This window comes from Branchiostoma lanceolatum, chromosome 5, assembly GCF_035083965.1.
Source record: "Branchiostoma lanceolatum isolate klBraLanc5 chromosome 5, klBraLanc5.hap2, whole genome shotgun sequence".
In the NCBI taxonomy this organism is placed as follows: domain Eukaryota; kingdom Metazoa; phylum Chordata; class Leptocardii; order Amphioxiformes; family Branchiostomatidae; genus Branchiostoma; species Branchiostoma lanceolatum.
In genome coordinates, this window is record NC_089726.1 from 17,229,592 (window position 1) to 17,253,112 (window position 23,521).

A 23,521-nucleotide genomic window follows, 5' to 3' on the forward strand; every position below is an offset into this window, starting at 1 on the left:
AGGAATGGCGTGCGATTTGGTGAACTGGGACAAGATTCCCATTGAAATTGATAAAAATGAGCAATAATTGATAAAAGCTAAACAAATCATACTATTAACAACAATATGACAGTGATTTGAACGCAACCTGTCAGTTCAAGAGTTGAGGTGATGATGCAAAGTGATGTCAGCTAGGTGAAGGTTCCAGATAGGTTTATCCAAGGACTTATATACAAAAGATGTCCTTGGTGGGTTATCTAAGGCATGTCTTTACCTGGGCTGGGACAGGTCTATCACACCTGATCCAGGGGTGCACTTATTCAAAACTTTATTTATTGTATTCAAATTTTACAACATTATATGACTTTTAAAATTAAATTTATGACATAATCTATAGTATTTGCATCATACTATTACCTTTATCATGTTGTGTAAATCGCACTTCTACAACGTTTAAAGAAAACTGAAACCCCCTCCCGTGTGCCGAGTTTGGGCTAACCCGGTGGTGACGCAGCTCTGACGTCACGGATCTGGTCCCTTCCATCTTTGCTGTGTGTACTGTCTGATGTCGGTCTGGGTCGGTTTTACCTCCCAAAACTGGCCCAAACATGGAAGGCATAGTGTTCCCCGAAGAGAGGGAGGTCATCCGGATCAAAGTGAAGGTAGGGAGGCCATTTTATATGGCGTATATCGTGTTACGAGGCTGTTTTTTGAGGGACGATTGTGCGATGTATGGGTAAGGGGGCAGGGCTTTCACTAGCCTGCTTGGTGGCTGCACTTCTAATTTTCCCTATATGTACTCTTCAACTGCGATCGATATTTTGGCTCGCGTTGACGTGGAATATGTCTCCATTGACTTTATTAAAGACTTGCTGACGCACATTTTCTCCGTCGACGTGATTGCGTAGGAGATTTTTTGGCAGATGGTGCAGAATTTTAGACAAAAATCTCCCCGTTTCTGAATCTAATTTCGTACTGGTGACATATGTGTGTTGCGATCCCGGATCTAACTGTATAAACAAAAACATCAGATATTCTCTATGCTTACATGATTTTCTGGCAATGGTAAAATAACAATAACAGTAGACTCTTATGTTGATCAGTGTCTAGGACCTAATGTAATAAAATGGCCTTCAGAATGAAGGTAAGTCAAATGCGTCTTTCCGGAAATTCGGAAGTAAAAAATGACAATTTGTGTGGGAGGGAGGCGTTTTCTCTTTTTGGAAAAGAGATTAAAAAATCGTACCTAGGACCTGTTAAAACTTGTGTCTTTGACGCCTTTGTCTTAATTTCACACCTTTTGCATTGTTGTTCACAAAATGACAGGTGCATTCCGATGCTGCTTGCATAATTACGTTGACAATGAGAAAATAAATAATTATGGCTAAGGCTGTTGTCATATAGAAACATGTTTAGATAAATGCCTATATTGGCGACAGAAGCATTATTATTTTGTTTTATGATGTTAATTAGTTCATTTGAATTTGGAATGGTAACATATGCACATTTGTAAAATATTTTCTCGGGATGTTCCTGTCAATAAGAATTTGTTTGGCACTATTGGCAGGATGTTCCTGTAAATAAGACTCTGTTCGACACTATAAAGAGATTTTTGGCACTGTTGACTTAATTGACACTATTGACACTCACACCTGATGTTCCTCACTTCCTGTTAATAAGAATTTTTGGCACTATTGACTGGGTGTTCCTGTCAATAAGAATTTTTTGGCCACTGCTGTAAATGCAGTTAAATTTGTGTGGTTTTAATCTCATGCTAAGGCGAAAATGGAGTGTTCACGGTGATTTTAAGTTAGCGGCAGTGCTACAGTCACATATTGCTACAGTATTGGACAAAAATGTTTGCAGTGGTTTAAAGTTCGCGGTGAAATGGTCGCCGCGAAAGCCACGAACATAAAACCACCGCGAACATTTCTGCATTTACGGTACCTGAGATCAAACTCACAGGCTACCACTGCTCTGAGGTATTTATATATATTGCACTGATTCTTGGATCCTGACTTCACTGATTCAAGCCTATTCCTGTTGTATAGATGTAACAATTGACGTTTGTCATAGATTGTTTTGCAAAATTTCTAAATATAGACACATAGGGCTCAAGGCAATTTTTAGTTAACATGGTCAAGATGTACTCTAGTGGAATCATACTGTTAGCCTCTTTATCCAAGCATTATTCCTAGTAAGTGAAGTTAATTGTTATTTGAATGTAAAATGTTGCATTATTGTCTTTCTTGTGGGAGGCAAATTGAACAAATTCTGGACTTGTTTTCGCAACAGAAAATGTTTTGAACTCTCCCAAAGAAGGAGCACTTGTTGTTTTGAGATCATTCACTTCACTGAACCAATTCGTACCTGACTTATCCAACGTGACTAGACTGCAGAACAACTGTGAAAGGATACCAGGTATTTCCTGTGGTCGCTCAGTTCGTCTTCAAAACGGCCTTGGATGTTTCTTATTCTTAATGACCCAGTAAGTTACAACAAATGCTACCATTCAGAGCGTGCCGTGACCCTGTTATTTGTTTATGTTTATAGATCTTTATAAATAGGAGACACAAGTATGTGGATTGTTTTGGAATCAAAGAGAAATACCTATTACCAGTGTTATGTTGGTATGTTTTGTCATAATGCACCTGTTAATGTTATGCATAGCTGCTGTACTCTGGTATGCAGACCAACTGCGCACCTGTTTCGTGGTGTTGTATGTCTTAGTTCTATTCACAGCTGTACCAAGACTTTGTAGAAACCATTCAGGTGTGCAGAGTTTGGTACGTTCATTGATCTACAAGTGAACATGCTTTAAAAAGATCATCCTTCTAAACAAGACGCTTAGTAGACTTAAGCTTGCTTTTATCTTAAAGCAGTGATGCTACTGTTATTAAAAATCTGACAAATGAGATATGAAGATATTTCATGTGCAACTCATATGTTGAAAACTCTCTGTTACTGTAAACCTTGAAACTTTCGTCGTAGTTTTATTTTCATTGTGGCCTCAAAAAAACACCACAAAGATGCGTTTCCTATGCATTATCATTGTACTACAAAATCTTTTCAACTGCGAATCTAAAACATTGCAAAAACCACCCTTTCCCTACTACCAAGAAGTAAAACCACTGTGAAAGTAAAGGAATTTACAGTATTCATCTTCCTGCATATTCATGCTAAATTACCACTTTTACTCTTTAAGTAGACCACTCAGTTGCAATCAAACACTTGTTTAGCCACGTTTTGTCATGCTGTTTGTAAATTGTATCATGCAAATGAAACAGTTCCCATGCCACTAGGCACAAGGATGCAGGTGCTTGTTTGCCCTTCCAAGAAAACACGCCGCCATATTTGATAAGGCAATGGGACACTCGCAGTTCTTTCAAACGGATGTACCAGTATAATGATAAATACATCCGCCCACACACCTTTACACATCATTATACAGTTGCATGTATGAGGGTACATACTATAGTACTGTATATAGCTGTAAAAACAAATTTGTTTAGGTTTGGCTATCATGCTTTCTTGGGATGAGTGACCAAGAAGATACGTGGCTGTCCTGAAAATAGTACACTGAAATGTTGATGGATATGTGTGCCACACATTTTTGACATCACTGTTTGAAAAGGCAGGATAGCGTTTGGCTGGAAGGCATAATTTAAAAGGTCACAGAAAGGAGGTCACTCACTGCACAGTCTTTTGTTGCTGTGCGTTTCTTAATCAAAAGAAAGTTTCTAGAAAAATTAATGAGAAAGTCAGAAACAAAGGGTGTGCAATAGATGACAAACAAACATGTACTTTGATTGAACTTTTGCAGCAATTTTCTACAGTGATTTAACAAAAAATACAAGGCATCTACTGTACTTCCTAGAAGATGAAAAATGGTTGGTGCCCTGAAGGAGCCTCCTTGGTGCCCTAAACTAAATTTGATAATCTGAAAGCAAATCTGTTCATTCGAGTCACATAGACATCATAAAAAGTGTGTGCAGTGATGTTTTTGCCTTGCTGGTAATTTCAGTTTTGTATGTAACAGTAGTGAATATGAAAAGTTTTGTATGTAACATTAGTGTATATGAGAAATTTGTCAAAAGTTGAAGACCTGGGCAATACATCTTTGGTTATTACCCACAGTACATCACACTGACCATGTGCACTTCAAACTCTGAACTAGCATATACATGTACATTTATATGCACATAAATGTCAGTTATGCTTGCCATTGAATGGTCCCTTCCTCTTTTACCATAGTACTGTAAATGCTTTTAGGTTCGCGTGGTTTTTATTTCTCGCTAAGGGGAAAATGGAGTGTTCGCAGTGGTTTTAAGTTCGCGGCATTGTTATAGTCACATACTGCTTCAGTATTGGACAAAATTAAGTTCGCGGTGAAACGGTGGCTGCGAAAATCGCAAACATAAAACCACCGCGAACATTTCTGAATTTACAGTATATCTGCTAGTTCTAAAAGTGTTCAACTGTGCACATACTGTTGATGTATATTTTACCTATGCCATTAGTGTATCCATGTCTCAAACCACAGGGGAAATTTGGAGTCCGTCAATATGCAAGTTGGATTATGGATTGTAGAGAGTAGTCCAGGGTGTGTAGAACATATTTCATGATGGAAATCATATCTGGTTATTGTCCGTGGAATTCAATGTTATTGAGACTGTATACTATATAGTGTCAAACAAGGACAGACCTTCACTATTTAAGTTAACTTAATACTAAGTATACAGATACATATTATGCATGAATATGTTTTGATTTTGTTAACATGCACTTTTTGTTGTGATTTAATTTTGAAAATGTGCATACAGAGATATCCCCCACCAATACCTGTAGTCCAGTCTCCAACACATGTAGGATGTGTTTTTTGAAGGGAACATGTGGTTGTCCTGTTTGAGGTATTGCATATATCATAGGAAATGAAAGGGTTCACCATCAATAAATATAATAATGACAGAAACAATATTGCTGATGCCACCATAACTTATATCTGATTACGTGCACGTGCAAGTGCAACCAGCTGAAATCGCAATTTTCCCAATTTCTCAGCATTTCTATACATTTGATATAAAATGGTTGTATTCACATACTTGTCATGGGAAAAGCATTTACTATGTGAAGAATTTAGAACAATAACAGTTACAGTACATGATTTTCCCAGTACTTATTACCAGCCTTGTGTGTCTATTGCAGAAATGTGAGGGTCTGATGCAGCCGGAGTACAGGAAGTTTGCCGTGGACCCACAGATCACGTCGTACGAGGTTCTGCGCCACACGCTCAGGAGGGCTTTCCATCTACAGAGGTGAGTTTATTTTCACATATAAGGGCCCAGGGTTTTTTCTAGAAAAATTTAATAAGAGGGATCACACACAGGCGAGGGAGCGAATTCTATGTATTTATGGAAGAATCGATTGCTGAGTGAAGGCTGTATGCTGGATATTAAGCTAAAATCTGAATTCGACAAGGGGGCGCTGGGCTGAAACAAGAGGGCGCAGCGCCCTTCTTTCCTGATTTAGATGAACCCCTGTAAGGCCATGTTGATTTGATTCTATGGATGACATCCACGCACGCATCAATTTTCGTTCGTTTCCAAAGAGGGCCATGCCGAGGCCGCATTGTATAAATAGCCCTGAGATTGTACTCAAGGTCCCTTCAGGGATGTGGGTCACATTTCATTCCAATCCAATCTTTTGATACATGTGGACAGTATCCAGGCTGGAAGACTATTAAGCATGTTTACACTTTGGTCCCAATGACTGTTAATGTCATGATTTATCATTTATCCTCATGTGTGGTACACAACAAGTTTACTCGAGAAAATATGATTCAGAACGTCCATCAATGTTGATTTTTACCCTCAGTCAGTGTGCTTATTGACCGGTCAGTCACCCCCTTGTCCCTATTGCAAGGCTAATGACGAAATAGGGTTGGAATACTGTAACTCTAGAAATGAAAGGTATAATTTTTTTTGCGGTATGCCATAATCCCAAACAGTGAACTCATAACACCCCAAATATGTAAGTCTATTGTAAGACAGAATTGTCAACTGTGAACATATCGAGCACTAATCGCGAAAACCCCCCTTTTCCCTGGTACTGGGAAATTAAACTGCCACGAAACTTCCTCGAAAGTGGATGTATTTACAGTAGTTTTGACCTTGCATGCCTTCAGTGTGTTTACTGACCAGCAAATTAAGTTCAGTGACCCCACTAGTATTTCATGGGTTGATGATTTTAATTTATGTAGTGGAAGACTGACTACATACACTGTAATTGTAAATTGTTTTAAGTTTGGGAGGACTTGTATTAGGACTTTATTCACAGTGTTTTACCTTAGCTTAAATTTGCGGTTGAAATAACGCTAATTAGTGATGACAATACATGTGTTCAAAGTTGACAGAGGTCACTGAGAAAATATTGAACATTAGAGACCACTGTGAATATTTCACAATTTAGAGTACATGTGCACATGTACCCGGAGGGGTTAACAGAACAGGTTTTTGCTGTGAACAGTGTCCCTGAGAATTACACCAACCAGTCAGCTGGAAAAACCAAGGACATGTTTGGCTTAGGATTTCAACTCAGTAAACTACTTCCACCCCAAAAAAGTTTGGAATCTTGAATTTGATCAATCAGATCTCCATCATTATTTCATCAGTTGCATTATAGTATGCAGTATATCATTGGAAATTTTATTCATTAATTGCTTGCTATGATCATACGTTCATGTGTTTAGCACCAGGGCTACATCAGTGTTCTCGCCAGGCCTTTTCAGCATAGGGGCCCCCTATGCTGTGATTTGGACCCCCTATGCTGTGGTCTGGACCCCTATGCTGTGTTTCAACCAGCATAGGGGTGTTTCTTTCTGGAAAGAACCTTGTGACCCTTCATAAATCTTACAAAAAGTTCATATTTGGTTTTAGCATGAGGCTGTAACAGAGGAAAAACTTTACTTCACAAAATTTATCCCTCATAATGCAGGAAATAGTGTCTCATTGGGTTATGAATTCAAAAATTTTCCAGGGGAACAAGCCGAACTCCCTACTCTGTGGTAATTTTTTCGTAGCTTGCGCCGCGTAAAGTTGGCCTTCTGTACCTGACCCCTATGCTGTGAAAAAATTCTGGCGAGAACACTGTACATATATTGGTATGTGACAGAAAAAAGCGCTGAATTTTCCTTGGTCATGTGTCTGTCAGTTTTTTAATGATTAGATCTAGCATTATGATTATGACGACACTTTTATTCAATGAGCACAACGACTAGATGATATCTTAAGTTGGTTGCTAAAGAAAATATGAAATTTTCCTGCCAACGTCAGACACTGTGTTGGCAGGGAAGTTTCAGCACTTTTGTCATGTGACACACTTGCATTGTCAACTCTGCTGTTTAAGGTCTCATTCATGAGTTTTTTCGCCCCATAGGCTTACATGTTATAATACGTGTTTTACATGGGCGCGTTCGTAATGAAGATATAGAAAATGCACCAATGTTATTCATTCTATGTTGAGGACATTTACCCTAGATCATGCAAAAAAATCACTACATAGAATCTCTTTTTATAGCAATTACAACCTGCACTTGGCTACACCCCCCAAAAAGCCACTTTCCAGCTGCAAGCGCATGACCACATCACACACGATGCCCGGGCTGTGTACCTCCGACCTCGCGCGCGGCTGACAAACTTTGCCTGCTAATTTCTTCAGATACAAACAAGCTTTCATCAGTTTAAGGCTTGAGATCAGCTGGGATAGCTTAAAGGGAATTTCCCACCGATATAGACACACGTTCATGCAGCCGTTCATTTTTTGGGCAACGGACTCTTTTAGGGTGCCCACTCGGAGTAATACATGAATGAGACCTTAATCTTTGAATGTAGGAATTAGGAGCATTACGAATTTGGTGTCACTGTAAATGGTGATGAATATGCTTTCCAATGATATACATGTACAATACAAAACAATTGATTTACAAATTTATATGATTGGCTGAAATCAAGTTTCCAAATTTTTGGTCAGCTTTCACAGCAAGTAAAATTGATATTTTTGCTGATTGATGTACGAGTAATAGTTGAGTTTGTGTGTATCAATTCTGACCCCCCCTTTAGAGCATTTGACACCTGACCTGACCAGTCTTTCAGGTTTTCCCTTTGTCACATTCTATACAAATGTGTTTGGCTGCCCTGGTCACAATGTCTGCATTGCAGCCTTGAGAGACAAGTTGTCTTCATACACGCAGAGTCTGTAGAGTTTCTTTTGGAATCTGGATCACATCTTTATGTAGTGTTCAGTCAACTACAGAGAAAAAGGCCAGATACAGTACTTTAGCAAGGATTGTACTTCACTCAGTTTTGCATGTTACGATCTTTTAGTTTTAGCAAGCAGTCTTATATCTCGTGACATACATGCATGGTTAAAAAAGGAACATGCTAGTACCAGCATGTCCCAAAAGTGGCTGGAAGATGGCCGTACGTACCTGAGGGATGGGTGAGCATGTTTAGATTATATTACCAAGGATTACAAAAATATTTCCATCGTTTACGTAAATTTTTCATACTTTTTTTACATGAAGGATAAGATTTAGATTGTATGCTGCATTGTGCCATTTCAGATTCAAAATAATGACAATAGGGCAGTTTTGTGTTGTGTCCTACCTTCCCATTCCTATCCATATATGCTTGTGAAGCTTCCAATTAAGTTGGTGAATCTTTGCATTAGTTTTAACACAGGTATTTTTCCTCAGGCAAGGCATGTGTGGTAACCCTGAAAAAGTTGTCTAACACTCTCTTATTTACATACATGCAATACCTCTTGTCTGATCATCTTCTCAGTATCTATCATCAAATAAATTGAAAAGTGCTTCACTACAACTTTATGGTACTTCGTCCCAAACCTAAGTTATTGGCTACTCTATAAAAAGTCCCTGTCCAACCATTTATGACCTACATTGTAGCAGGTCACCTACATGTGCTTGTTGCAAGTAGTCTTCTTCGGAAAAGACATCAGTTGTATGCACGCACAAAGAATTAGATTTGGTATTACCAACTGAAGTTGAGTAATTTGAGTTTTTGAATGATTATTTTTCGTTTAATATCATGACTCTAGAGGTGTAGCTATTGGTTGCATCTGACAGGGACAATGAAACAGAGAAATCGTTAGCAGGAAGGTAGAAAAGAGGGTGTACTGTAAATCTTTGAACTGATTGTGGTGGCTTTATTTTTGGTATGACCTGTCCACAGTGCATTCATAACAGTTACACTGTGGATATGTCTCCCTTGTAGGACTTTGTACTACAGAATTGTTTCAACCGCAAATTTACAACACAGCTAAAATCTCATTTCCTCTCCTGAGAAATAGAACCACCGCAAAAGTAAATGGATTTACAGTACTACTATTATTAGGGGTGGGTACCGGTACATAAAATTCCGGTCCAGGTCCAGGTCCAGAGGGTCAGGTCCAGGTCCGGACCTGTACCTGATTATGGGCACCTGATTATAGTAGTGTCGCAATACATCATATTTTGGAGAGCGAGACACACGTAAAAGTCTCCAAACATCATGTCTGGAACAATATAATTTCTGAGGTTTGCATTTTGTCTCAAAATTATAACTATACTCTCCTCGCCGTCTGTTTACTCATCCTGTAAGTGTTTCTAGATATGATTCACAGCTAATGTCTTCGAAAACGACTCTGCTGTTTTGTATTTTCTTAGACCAGTTACATGTATGTGGCCGCCTGCTGGTAGCCTGGTACTATGAATTTTCTTATCGGTCCATAGGCCGGTCCACTGATTTTTTACGGACCTGTTCTTTTGGACCAGTCCACTAAGAAATACCGGTTTTGTACCGGTACCCACTCCTAACTACTATAGTATGTGGAGAGACAACAGTTTCCTAATTGCAAGGTCTGGCCAGTACTGTGTCTTCCATATACCATCACAGGGAAACAATAGGGAAACAGTCAATTAAACTAATTAGTAGAAGTATTGTTCTTGCTCTGCTAGGATCGTCTCTGCATGAGCATGTAGTTCTCACAGCTTGGGTACAAACAGGTGATTACTTCCAGTTCATTTAATCATCCAACCAACCAGTGGCGAGGGATTTAACGTAATCAACTAGTCTTTTCTTTGCCTCAAGCAGGCTAGAAGGATAGTTTCTTGGAAAACATCATCACCGGTATCTTTTTTTTTACTTGGCTCCCTTTTTCTATATACTTGTATCTACATGTATATATTCACTTTGATATCTATGTAAAAGAATCATAAAATCTAAAGTTTGTCTAAAAGTTGTGTAGACTTCAGCAACTTTAGGCCAGACGGCTCAAAGGATATACACATGTACTATTCCACATTCCTCAGTTTGAAAAGAAGGCTTGAAAGGATTTTTTGTCAAGTCAAGTTGTACATGTGGTTGTTAAAGCATGTCTTTTGATTGACAAGAATAGGACTATCTTGTCTCTTGGGAATTTGGGAAAGGATTTAGAGTAAAAGTTACCAGACAAGACATGACAAGCAAAGAGTGAATGTACAAAATTTTAATTGAGTACAAGACTATCTACTACACAAAAATTGCCACCATAGCTATTCCCGAACACAAGATAGGAAAACCAGATGTTCTGCTGCAGTACGTAGGAAAGTCGCCAGTGGGCCAAAATGCAAATATTTTTGTTGATTGGACAGTATCTGACCTCATACAAGATTTCATGACAATCCGTTTATAGCTTCTTGAGTTATGCTGTTCAATTACAACTACAATACACACATGTATACATGCAAACAAACATAACCAAACACACATAACCCTTTTGGTGAAGGTAATCATATAGGTCTTAGTGGAACAGGTTAGACAAGTTTGAAAGGGACAAATGACTGTGATTGGTTCTCAGGGTTTATTTATTTATTTATCAATCTTTAGGTTAGTTAAAACAAGTAACTGATTTCCAAGGGAGCCCTTGTCAATCATTGTGTATCTGCATTGTTGTGTTGATGACATTTTGGTGTCAGTGACTATTATTAGACTAGTGCTAGCTTATCAAATTATATATGTATTTGTAAATTGTGACGTTTTCTGTTGTGACCTGTACTGAACCCAGTGGGTATGTGTGTACGATAAAGGTCTTAGGCTTCATTAAATGGTCTTTAATTTTTCTTCCTTGAATTCATCATTTGTGCCCAATTCTCAGCCTTGTTATGATTTTTTTTCATGATCCTATGATATTTAAGACTTCTTATGGTTCATGTCCCCGTGGATCCTAGGGCCCGAGTTTGATCCTAGGGGTCGACTCCAGCTCGGACATGTTGTAAGGGAATGCGTTCGTCATTTCAGATGGTGATGACGTATAGCTGGTGGCCCCGTGTATGAGGGTGCTTCAGGCATAAGCGTCAAACCTCTGCACGTAAAAGAACCCAACACACTTATCGAAAAGAGTAGGGGTGACCCGGTGTGCTTGGTCAAAAACGTGAGCCGTAGTGAAGCTGCATTGCACTACTAGCTAACGAAAAGCGTCATGCTTCGTCCTCAGTCTGAGGTTTGACTGCTTTACCTTTTGACTCTTTTTTATGGTTCATGTTCCCCAGAATCCTTACTGAACTATCCCCTAATATAAGATGATCACTCTTTATAAGCTCGGCTATCGATCATGTGACTTATTAAGTCTGGCAACTGTCATGTTTCCTCAGGTTTCATTTTCTGGTCGATAAGAATTCAATCAGACTAAGTGTTCTTCCAACTCATTCATATCTATTACTGACAGGATATGCTGTATACCTACATGTAGCTCTTGCCTTATTGTATATTTTAGATAAGTCTTCAGTGATCTTTCTGTTGTTGTTTTTTTACTCCAAGCCACACCAATTTATTTTGTTGCTTCTTGGAATAGCCTGTCCTGTTTTCTCATTTTGAAAAAAAAAACATTGGGTCACTATTCCCATTCACAAATTTTAACTCCCAATTTTAGTTTTTTACTATCTGTTCAGTTGTAAAACTCAATAGCCACCAAAATGGATTGTAATGACCTGCGCAAAAGTGTGGTCACATTGATCATAAGTTATAATTTTTCATCTATTAAAACTATTTCTCAATATCAATCCATGTATTGCATGGCAAAAGGTAATTTTGTTACTGAAATTATAGTACTAGATCAAAGAAAGGGGTGCATTGCATAAAATGAGCCATACAAAGCTTAAACTTGAATAATCCTCTTATTCTTTATGTTATGTTAACCCTTATCTTCACCCCAGACTATTTGCCAAAAAAAATTTTATTATTTTTTTCTTTCCCTGTCGCTCCAATTTTTTTGGGAAAAAATCCGAGAATCAACAAATAAAATTGATGTGGCCTTAGGTAAAAAAAAATGAAAATAGCTACAGTGACCTTTCTGTTTTTCTTATTTTTGTCATTGTTACATTTGAATGAAGTTCAGAGGGGATTCCAAGAAAGGGGTAGTTGATATGTAATGGCTTGAGTAGTGATTTATGCAGCGTGTAATGATCCAATTTGCTGTATGGTTACAGTGTCAGATCAAGTCACCAGTATACAGGACACTGGGTCTCCCTTTTAACAACATGTACATTCTAGTTACAATACATGTGGTATTAGGAAGACTTTATAACTTTGGTAACAACAATAACTTTCTATGCTAAGTCAAGGATGGAGGGTATCTGTATCTGTATAGGCGGTATAACCGCCCTTTGGCGTAACACACCAACTTCGCAGGCACGCGGTGCGGCAGCAGCTGGTTATATTACACTGTACGGCCTGTCACACCAAACTTTTGCACATCTGACTGCAATCGTTCTTTGAAGCTATCTAGTGAGGGCGTTCCTACAGCATCTGATGACAAGGAGTTCCATTCTACTATGGTTCTCGGGAAATACGGATTTTTGAACACATCAATCCTTGGCTTATAACTCTGGTACTTAAAGGCATGACTATTTCTTGTCCTTTTCTGGGCTGGTATTAGATAATTATCAGTCGGTACATCCACAAGTTTATTAGTCATTTTGTACATCATGCAAAGCCTGGATATTTTTGTTCTGTCTTCAAATTACTTCCGACTGTAGATCTGTTTTCATTTTAGTGACACTAGCACCCCTGTCATAGTTGTTCGTGCAGAACCTGGCAGCTTGGTTCTGCACCCTCTCCAGTTTATCCTTGTCTTTCTTTGTGTATGGATGGAGGGTGTTGTTTTTTGGTGTGTCTGTTTGTTTGTCTGTGTGTGTGTGTGTTTCCACACTTATTTCCACATGCCAGACATGTTGGGGACACTGACAGGAAGTTAGTTCAAAGGTCCCAGAAAGGTCCCAGAATACTTTATTTCAAAAGTTTTTTCTGTTTTTAGTTTCCTTCTATATATGTACACGTCTGTTGCCTTATGAGAGCCAGTAGGAAATTCAAAGACAGAAATAGCCAGAAATTCACAATAAAGATAAATAAAACAAGAAATTCACAAAAAAAGCCCAAATATTTCAGAAAGGTATGAAATCTTTGGTATCTTGTTACAAGAGATCATCACCAGTACCACAAGAAGGATCATCACGGCCAAATCAATAGTTTTCTGTGGGTGTCCCAAGAAGTGATACAGCGGAAAGCTACCGTAGTTTAGGCAGGGCTAATCTTACAGCCCACGCTATTTTTATGGCCGATATTCCGAGGTGCAGCGATGGATGGTAGGGACGCCTACGCAGTACAGCTGCAGAATTGGATGATGTCCCTGTGGACTGACCGGGCATACAATGTCATCAGCTATCAGGGGTGGATCAGGAGGGGGTGTAAGGGGTTTATATGAAATTCATGGGGGCCTACATGGGGGGATGCAGTGAGAGAAATATAGCAATCATCAATGTAAATGCAGATGTACTTTTGAAAATTAGGTCATTATTGTTATGATTATTATCTGAAAATTTTTGCCCAAGAAACCTAACATACGGTGTTACATGTGAAATGTCACATAATAAGATAGGGGATTAATTGCATATCTTAAAGAATCATTTTACATTAAGTCATTTTTATCATCATTGGTATTTTAAAGATCCTTGCTTAACGTAAGTTGTGATGTAACACAAATTTCACATAATCAAAATAGTTGTGACGTAAAACAGTTCTAATGCAAGACTGTTGTGACGTAAAAATCGGAAACAGAAACAAGATGGCGCCTGCGTGAGGTCAAAATCCAACATGGCGGCACACATGAATGCCTACGAAAACAAAACAGGATTTGAGTTTGACGTTCATCAAACCTGCAATAACTCAAACCAATTGTGTTTTGTTTATCCTATACCTATCCATACATCCTATCAGGCTTTCCTGTCTATTGTGTGTAATTCTCTCACGGCATTAGTAATAGTAATGCAATTTTTTACCGCAGTTGCTGCCATTATATTAGTTTCGTCCAGATGGTTTCTTCTGATCCTGTTTGATAATCGCTGCATGAAATCCTGCTAAATAATCCTGTTTCTCGCTGCATCACATCCAAGGTTATAGGATTATACAGAATATTAAACGGACGTCCAGCCCAGGTGTACATGTATACTTCATTTAAAGGCAACCAAAGCAATATTAGGGCCCAAAATATTGAAATAAAAAAATGCTGAGAAATATTTATGGTAGTAACATTTACTAACACTATTCAGCACATTTAGGTGATAACTTCATACTTTGAGCAAAAACGTGCCGTACGATGATTCCCTTAGTTTCGCGAGCCTACAAAAACCCTGACGACGATTTATAGTGAGTTCTTTCACATCACAACGACGTTGTATGATGCATGATGCATTGTGATGGTGTTGTTTGAACTTATCATGTTTAGAAATGACTAAATAAATTGACTTCCAAAATCCAATTTTTGGCCCTAATATTGCTTGGGTTTCCTGTAATGTTGAGCTATGAAATGGTGAAATCCCTGACCAGTCCCCCATTACAGATACCAGTATCCCTAGCCTCCAATCTCTTTATAGTAATCAGGATGAGTGAGAATCCTTTCTCCCTGATGATATGTATATAGGCCTCCCCCTCCACGCCCACGCTCAGGTGAGGGCCTGAAAGGGTATTATCATACTCTTAATTCCATGCTGCCATTGGTGATGTCCATGGTTATGTCTGGTGAACAGTCATTGTTGAGGAAGAAAATCACATTCAAGTGGATAGTTTAGAGATTGAACCCTTTTGCATGTACATCCGGGTAATAAGAACCTGTTCTCCCAGTTCTTTCCTTAGGCCTAGGAAAAATGTTGTGTTTCCTGTTACGGTCCCGAAAAAATTAGGGTCGGTAGGTAGGGATTGCCTTTTTTTTTTTCTTTTTCTTTTTTTTTTACTGGTGACATCAAATGCACTGACTGTTGGCCTCAAAGTGCTTGGGCCAGCCTCCTAACCATTGCACTCAATTCTCATGTGGTTAAACATGCGCTGTCCGAAGGGGGGTGAACAAAATCTAATAAAAGCACCCCCCGGAATAAAATTACCAATTGGAAAAGTGGCAGGTGAATTATTAAGAATATACATGTATAATAATCACTAAATACAATAATCTATGTCATTGTCCAGTTGCTTTCTCACTGTCCCAACATTTTAACAACTTTCTTTGTTTATTCTATAATAATTGTTCCAAAGTTAATTTTTTTTTTGAAATCCCAGCTTAGTTAAGGGACTCAATCACCACTTGTGCAATTTTCAATGTTGCCAACAAAAATCAGCACTAGTACTAGCAACACTTCGCCCCATAGAAATAAACGCATTCTCGCGATATTTAGCGTTAGTTTGTAAATCCATCATGGCGGCTGCAAAATATCGTCTTTCGACCGGGTGCCGCGCTCTCTTTCGGATGGATTTTTGCGTTTCAGGCAGAATAAAACAAGTTGACTATGGATGCAAACGAATGAAAAAGTATCGGTAACTTTATTAACTTGTTTGTTTGGGGGTCGATGTCTGGTTTTTGATTGAAAATTTACGAAAGTGAGAGTGTGTGTGTGCACGTGTGTGACGTTAGAAGAGTAGAGCTTCCTTGGTCCAAATTTTCTACTTCGTGCAAATAATTACCGCAAATCGAGTTCTCAGGCCCGAAATTTAGGTAGCGTACTGCGTAATCTGGGTTTAGAAATAACTTGCTCCGATCAAAATATCGTTGCGCTGCACAACTGCGTAAGCGGGTATTTCGCACGCTGTTTTTCATCACTCAAGTTCAGAAATTATTTTTCCCAGCGACCGATACCCAAAAAAAAAGGCTAGGGTCGGGGGGTTTTGCTAGGGTCGGTCGGGTAACCGGAAACACAACATTTTTTTTCCTAGGCCTTAGTCACTGACGTCTGACTGTTTCAAAATTTTATCCAGTTATTTTTGGCACATTTTACAAATAGCCTGGCTGGCACAGGTTCATGTCTTTGAGTGACTTTTCAGAAGCATAAACCTAACCATTATAACTAACATCCATATTACATTTCATCCCTACTGTCTTAGTTTTACATGTGGTTGTTGATTTTGCAAGTCTGTGAATGTTGTCGCTAGTATGTCATGTAAAGTTTCAACTGTATCTCAAGCCAGCAATGATTTGATGAATGCGCTGGGAAGTACATGGCAGTTAGAATATATGTCTTGTGCAGAGAAAGAACAATTTTCTTTCAGTCTCAGGCAGATGGTCAGGAAGAGAATTAACTTGGCAAACGTCATTACATCATTCCAAATTGGATTCAGTTGGAAACAGTTGACTCAAATTGCCCTGACATAAGGGCTATTCTATTATATGAACACAGCAGTTTGGTAGTAACCACACAATTTCTTGGCTGGTTCCAAATCGCTGAAACTTCAGCAATTAAAGATTTTTATAGATCATAGATTATGACCAACAAAGGTAAAACGTTTAGAAAGAAAACTGCTGATATTGTGTTGGAAATGATGCAGTGTGGTTTATATGAAAATTAAGTTGACCAGATGGCATGTCTTTCTGTTGCATGTCCCAATGGTGCAAGTGGTAGAGTAATCCTGCCGTTTTGCCATATTGATGGAATTTGGTGGATCCGTGGACTGGGGTCTGATTCCAGGGTCGGCCCCAGCTCGGACATGTTGTGAGGGGTTGCATTCATCATTTTGGATGGTGACATAAAGCCAGCAGCCCTGTATATGAGGGAGTTTCAGGTGTCAAAATCTCTGCAACTAAAAGTACCCAACATACATATCAACTAGAATGGCAACATTTTTGGGAAAATGCAGGATATTCCCCTCCCATTACCTACGCCTCAAATATGACATCCTTAGCATTGGCTGTAAGGGTATTATGAAGTTTCTGCATGAATTATGCAAAGGAGGCCGGCATTAGGATAATTTATGGTCAGGTGTGTTCACCTTTCCTAAAGGTACCTACATCTCAAATATGACATCCATAGCTTTTGTGGTAAGGGATATGCATATATCATGCATAAGGCCTTCATTAACATAATTTATGGCCATGTTTTCTGACCTTTCCTAAAGGTACCTACATCTTAAAGATGACATCCGCAGCTATTACGGTAAGGGAAATACAAGTTTATGCATAAATTATGCCAATGAGGTCCTCATTAGCATAATTTATATACAGGTGTGGTCACCTTTCCTGAAGGTACCTACATCTCAAATATGACATCTGCAGCTTTTACGGTAAGGGAAATACAAGTTTATGCATAGATTATGCAAATTAGGTCCTCATTAGCATAATTTATTGTCAGGTGTATTCACCTTTCCTATAGGTACCTACATCTCAAATATAACATTCGTACATTGTAACATAAGGTACATATAACTTTCTGCAATATCATTAGTAGAGCTACCACCGCACATCTACTTGGTTTTTGGCAGAAGAAGAAAGAAGAAGAAGAAGAACAGGCAAGCAAAAACAGTATATCCCCCTTCCCACTGGAAGGGGAATATAATTAGAGTATGGGTGACCTGATGTGCTTGGCTGAAAATGTGTGCCGTAGCAAAACTTTTTACCTTATACTTTGTTTTTCCTGTGTGTTTTCTGCAGTGACTTCACCATCAGCTACCTATCCCATGATTCTGAGGGGCAGGAGGTGTGGCTGTCGCTGCTGTCCGACTGGGACCTGGACGCCGCGTTCATCTCGTCCTCGCACCCGTACCTCCGCCTCCGGGTGGACGCTCGCCCGTTCGAAGATGGTGAGAACACAAACTCATCTACATTCGTGAAGCAGCATATGTAATTACAAGTACTGTAGCGTGGTAGAACACAAACTCATTTACATACGTGAAACAGCATAGAGATCTAATTACAAGTACAAGTAAAACTCATTCGTACTTGTTATACTGTAAATCTTGAAACTTTTGTGGTTGACGCTCGCCTGTTCGAGGATGGCGAGAACACAAACTCTACGCCAAAAGACAGTTACTCAAGCAACTGGATACAATTTTGAAACAGACGTTTCAGACAGCATTCGCTATCTTGACTGTTTCAAAATTCTATCCAGTTGCTTGAGTAACTGTCTTTTGGCGTCTTATTACCTGGATGTCTAACCTTCATCAACGTATCACAAACTCTTCATTCTACACAGCTTAATTTAATTACAAGTACAAGTACAAACTCATTCATATTTGTTTTACTGTAAATTTGGAAACTTTTGTGGTGGTTTTATTTTCCTGGTTCTCGCATTGACTTCATCACCATGAATTCACGGTGAACATGCATTTCTGATGTATCACTACTGTACTACAGAATTGTTTTAAACCTGATTTTACAAAACAGCAAAAACTTTTCCCCTCTACCGTGAAATAGAACCACTGCAAAAGTACATGAATTTACAGTACAGTTTATGTAGTTACAAGTAATGTGGTGGCGGTAAAAGGGAGGGATAACAAAGTGATGGCATCAGTCCAAGAGATCCTAGAAGGGTAGATTTTGATTTGAGTGGCCTCAGAATCCTTAATTATGTCTGCTCAGCTTTTGCACAGAAGCCAAGGCTAAAATTACCTGTAGAGAAAGGTGACATAATTTGAGTCATGGATACAGTTAAGCCCTACTTGATATTTTCGAACTTGAAATAATATTAAACGATCTTAGATAAATCTAAAGCCAAGTTGCTTCAGCTAACTTTTGGCCAAATTTAAGGAATGTCTGTTTGTGTGCTTTGCTTTGCTGAAGAATGTTATGTTGGTAATGGTTCTCCATACATGGAAATGACAAAGTTGCAAACTACAGTTTTAGCATGGCTATGGCTTGTGTTGCCTTGTAATTTGGGTGTTAAAAGCTAGTTCATGGTTTGAACTGCTCATGTGCAGTGTGATGCATTGTGAGTAATATGCCAAAGTTGAAGGCTTCCATTCTTTATGAATTGACAGGAGCCTGTAACGTTGACATATTACCCACAAAGCATCATATTACACATGGACAGTTCAAACTGTGAAGTATGGTAGCGTATTATTTGCTTGAACATTACTTTGCCATGGCGTTTACCCCACTACAACCCGGACCTCCCTCTTTGCTTTTCGTTTGGGTTATGTGTTTACGTGCATGTCGCTTCCCGCTGTAACCACGCACACCGTCGTTTTCCCCCGACAGGCCCGATGCCCAATAACATGAAAGTGAGGCTGAAGCGACGGTTTTCCTTGATGCCCAAGTCCAAACCATCCATTGTTGAGTTCACAGGGCACAAAGGTAGAAACCTGCAAGTCCCTCCACAACTCAAGGTGGTTTTTGGTGGAGGGTTAAATCATTTCATAGACTAGCCACAACTAACACAAATTGGACATAAATTTTCTTAGTCATCATTTGCAGATATTTCATTGCTGTATGGTGATATTGCAATAGAAATATCTGCAAATTTTGCAGTGCAGTGTTGCTTGCTTGTCAACAAACATGTAATGAGTGTAAATAAACTTTTTTTACTCACTTGGTGGTTAACCGTTAATGCAGAACATCTAATCTAGTATGTAGGTTTAAGCATTCACTAACTATCACAATTTTAATCAATGAAAATTGATTGTAGACAGTATTGATATTCTGTACAAATAAAAAGTTGTTCTGAAAGTCACACATCACGATTTGGGATGACCGATCCCATAGCCCCACCCACCTCTGTCAAAATGAAGAATTGCAAAATACAAACAAAAATGCAAATATTTTTTGGTCAAATGACTACTGAAATTTGGTATAAACACCCTCAGGGCTCGATGTTTTATTTTTATTTTCTGACGGCTACAGGATATTGGTGGTAAGTCACAAAGGAATAGCACCTTGAACTTTGAGAAAATATCATACCTGAAAAAAAGTTAGTACCTACAGAAATATCTAGATGCACCAGAGCACCCACAGTCAAAAATTAGGTGCACAGGTCTGTGTGTATTCAAAAGTGCATAATGCATCCAGGATTTTAAGCCCCGGCCCCACAGTAATAGTTGCAATGATATTGTTTAGAGTAAAACAATAGTGCAACAGCTGACTTATCCCCTGGTTATTATTTGTTTTCCAGTCCTGGATGACTGGGACATCATTTCATCTAAGGATACCCCGGAACCCCTACCCCACCCCGTGGTCCCCAACGTTCCCAACAACCGGCAGAAGCCGCAGGCCGCGCCGCTCCGCCGCTCGCTCTTCAGCTCTGTCCAGACCACGCTCACGCGCATGACGCAAGTTCTGTCCTTCAACGACACCAAGGAAGAGGAAGACGAGAAGCCGATGAAACCGGCTCTTTCCGACACGGAATTCCACTCCTTCCTGGATGAGTCGGGCCGGTTGATTCGCCCGGAGGACTTGAGACTGAGAATATACCACGGCGGAGTGGACCCGGCGCTGCGCAAAGTCGTGTGGAGACACCTCCTGAACGTGTACCCCGCGGGAATGGGCGGGAAGGAGAGGATGGATTACATGAAACGGAAAGCAAACGAGTACCTCAAGCTGAAGGCCAAGTTCTTGGCCCAGGACACGGAAGAAGCGCAGTTTGTGAAAAACATGGTCAAAAAGGACGTGCTGAGAACTGACCGCACGTTGGACTTCTTCGCCGTGCCGGACGACCACCCCAACATCACGGCTCTTTCTAACATCCTGACGACGTTCGCTCTGACCCACCCCGACGTCTCCTACTGTCAGGGCATGAGCGACTTCGCGTCCCCGCTCTTGGTGACCATGCGCGACGAGGCCCAGGCGTACGTCTGCTTCTGCGCGCTGATGAACCGCATCAAACCCAACTTCATGCTCGACGGGGAAGCCATGACCCACAAGTTCCAGCACCTCACGGAGCTCATGCACTGCGTCGCCCCAGAGTTCACGGAATACCTGTACAAGCAGCAGGCCGAGGACCTGTTCTTCTGCTACCGTTGGATGCTCCTGGAACTGAAGAGGGAGTTTGCCTACTATGACGCTCTGAGAATGTTGGAGGTGATGTGGAGCTCCCTGCCGCCCAGCCCCCCACAGAAGGACCTGGAACTGATCGACAACGTGGCGCTGATGGCCAACCTCTCCATCGCCAGGTACCCCTACAACGAGGCCGACAGGCGACAGAAAGGTCGAAGGTCGTCAAGCTCATCCAATCAGAGCATCAGTCCGAAGTCACGTGACCACAGAATGTCCAATAGGAGAGGTCGTCGGAGGACGTCGTCGTCCGCCTCCGACAAGGAGGACGGGAACCACAACAGCATGGTGGACGGGCGCGGGAGTCGGTTGCCGTCAAAGGACGCGGAGCCAAAATCCACCAAGAGAACAACGCAACAGATAACCCACGGTAGCTCCTCCTCAACTCATAGCAATGGCAAGAGTTCTCTGGTTCCCAACGGGCCCAAAGCAGCCATACCTAACGGTGAACTTCCCAGCCCCGCCCGCAGCCCCATGGTGTTCAAGAAACAGCTGAACGGCCTGTCCATGTCGTCCCTCCCACCCCCGGACAAGTTTGGGTACGGGAACCCCTTCATGTTGTTCCTGTGCCTGACCATCCTCCTGCAGCATCAGGACATCGTCATGCGGGAACAGATGGACTACAACGACATCGCCATGCACTTCGACAAGCACGTGCGCAAGCACAACGTCAACAAGGTGCTGAACAAAGCACGGACTCTGTTCGCCGAGTACTTAAAGGCACAGCTACAGAAATCTGCGTCAAGTAACGGCAGTGGACCTAACCAGTGTTAGCCGCTCTAACCAACATCGATCTTACCACTGGTCTGCATGTGTCAGAAGCACAACTACACGTCGATAACTAGCCAGAATCTCTGCACTACTATCCTTGTGTCAATCCCTGTATGTCTGCTTTACGTGGAAAAATGTCTGAGAAAAGAGAAATCCTCTACAACTGTGTACTCATTCGATGTACATGGACAGGTACCCAGATAAAAAATAGAACAAATGGTCATATAGCCACTTTGGTAATATTTAACATGATAACTAGTGGTGCGGATCGAAACCCGAGTTTAGGTTTAGGTTCGGACTCGAGTCCAGAGGTTTAGGTTCAGGTCCGGACTTGAAAGTCCGGACCTGAACAACAATTTTGGAATATTTTTTCCGTGTTACATGTAACATTGCAAATTGGCAGATATTTTACATGTAATTTGAAAACTATATGTACGGAATTATATACAGTCAGTAATTAACACAAAGGTTCAGTTATAAACACAAAAACAGCAATGTTTTCATATTTTTCTAGTGCAAATTTCACGATCTAAGGAAGGTTTAAGATGGTTTGAAACAAAAAGGAGTGTATAAGTGAGAGATTTTTTTTCAAGTCCGGACTTGTTTCCAGACGTTTAGGTTTTTTTGGACTTGAACCTAAACGTTTTACAAGTCCGGAACCGGTCCGGCCGGACCGATCCGCACCACTAATGATAACGATATCTTTGTTGCCATACTGTTGTCAGTTGAGAGAGGGAAAAAATGTACAATAATTGCTTTTTGACAAATGTGGAAGAGAGCTTTGTGTTCCAATTAGTTATCCTCATGAAAAGTTAAACATTGCATGAAACTGCTAAGGGCCAGGTCATATACGTCTTGTGATCATCATATGGTCGCAAACCGAGGGCATCCTTGTTATCGTCGTGAACTAGCCCAGGAAAATTCAGCTATCGTCACCCTAAAAAGATGTCCTAGATCCTTGTCGACAGACGATCTTGTCACAGCCTGCTAGAATATTCTACAGCATCAAAATCGTACAACGAGCTATGATGAAGGTGACTGTGCCATTAGTCATCAAAGTTTGGATGACCCACAGAAAAGACTGGAAGGATTGAGAGTGTTGAACATATTTTTCATCATAATGCTGTATCAAACATGGCTTTTGCAGTCTTTTGAAGTCTGGGAATGTCAGTACAGGTACTAAATGGGCCCATGTTCCAATTTAATGGACCTGTGGCATCTGAGACAAAACTAGTAGCTATTACTATGCTGATAGGCTAGATGTTGTCCAACATTGAAAAACAAGGCTGTTAATTTGGTGTGTGTATCTATGACAACAGGATTGAAGATGCAAGGCTTGCATAGAATTAGTGAGCAAAACCACAGGCCAGGGGTGGACCTTAGGATCTAGCTGTGCAACTAAGGCTGTTATCATGTACAAGGCTATTTTGTAGCTACCTAG

At 40.2% G+C, this 23,521-nt stretch overlaps 1 protein-coding gene across 4 annotated transcripts; it reads left to right on the top strand.

The window, feature by feature from the left end:
- Positions 1-480: 480 nt before the first annotated feature.
- On the top strand, positions 481-22,683 carry LOC136435494 (TBC1 domain family member 25-like). 4 transcript variants are annotated; one of them, XM_066429057.1, is made up of 5 exons: positions 481-641; positions 5,185-5,294; positions 17,977-18,125; positions 19,522-19,617; positions 20,432-22,683. In XM_066429057.1, exons 1-5 carry the CDS (start codon positions 588-590, stop codon positions 22,081-22,083), a joined length of 2,061 nt encoding a protein of 686 aa, XP_066285154.1. In that variant the 5' UTR covers positions 481-587; the 3' UTR covers positions 22,084-22,683. The 4 variants fall into 4 exon arrangements, with proteins under 4 accessions (XP_066285154.1, XP_066285157.1, XP_066285156.1 ...); XM_066429059.1 differs by lacking the exon at positions 481-641 and adding an exon at positions 2,295-2,400; XM_066429060.1 differs by lacking the exon at positions 19,522-19,617.
- Positions 22,684-23,521: the final 838 nt, after the last annotated feature.

Bases quoted from the DNA above. Each gene is read 5' to 3' on its own strand.
- LOC136435494 (XM_066429057.1), top strand. From the start codon at position 588: ATGGAAGGCATAGTGTTCCCCGAAGAGAGGGAGGTCATCCGGATCAAA. The intron at 642-5,184 runs GTAGGGAGGCCA...TGTCTATTGCAG, and splicing joins TCATCCGGATCAAAGTGAAG to AAATGTGAGGGTCTGATGCA. The intron at 19,618-20,431 runs GTAGAAACCTGC...TTTGTTTTCCAG, and splicing joins TGAGTTCACAGGGCACAAAG to TCCTGGATGACTGGGACATC.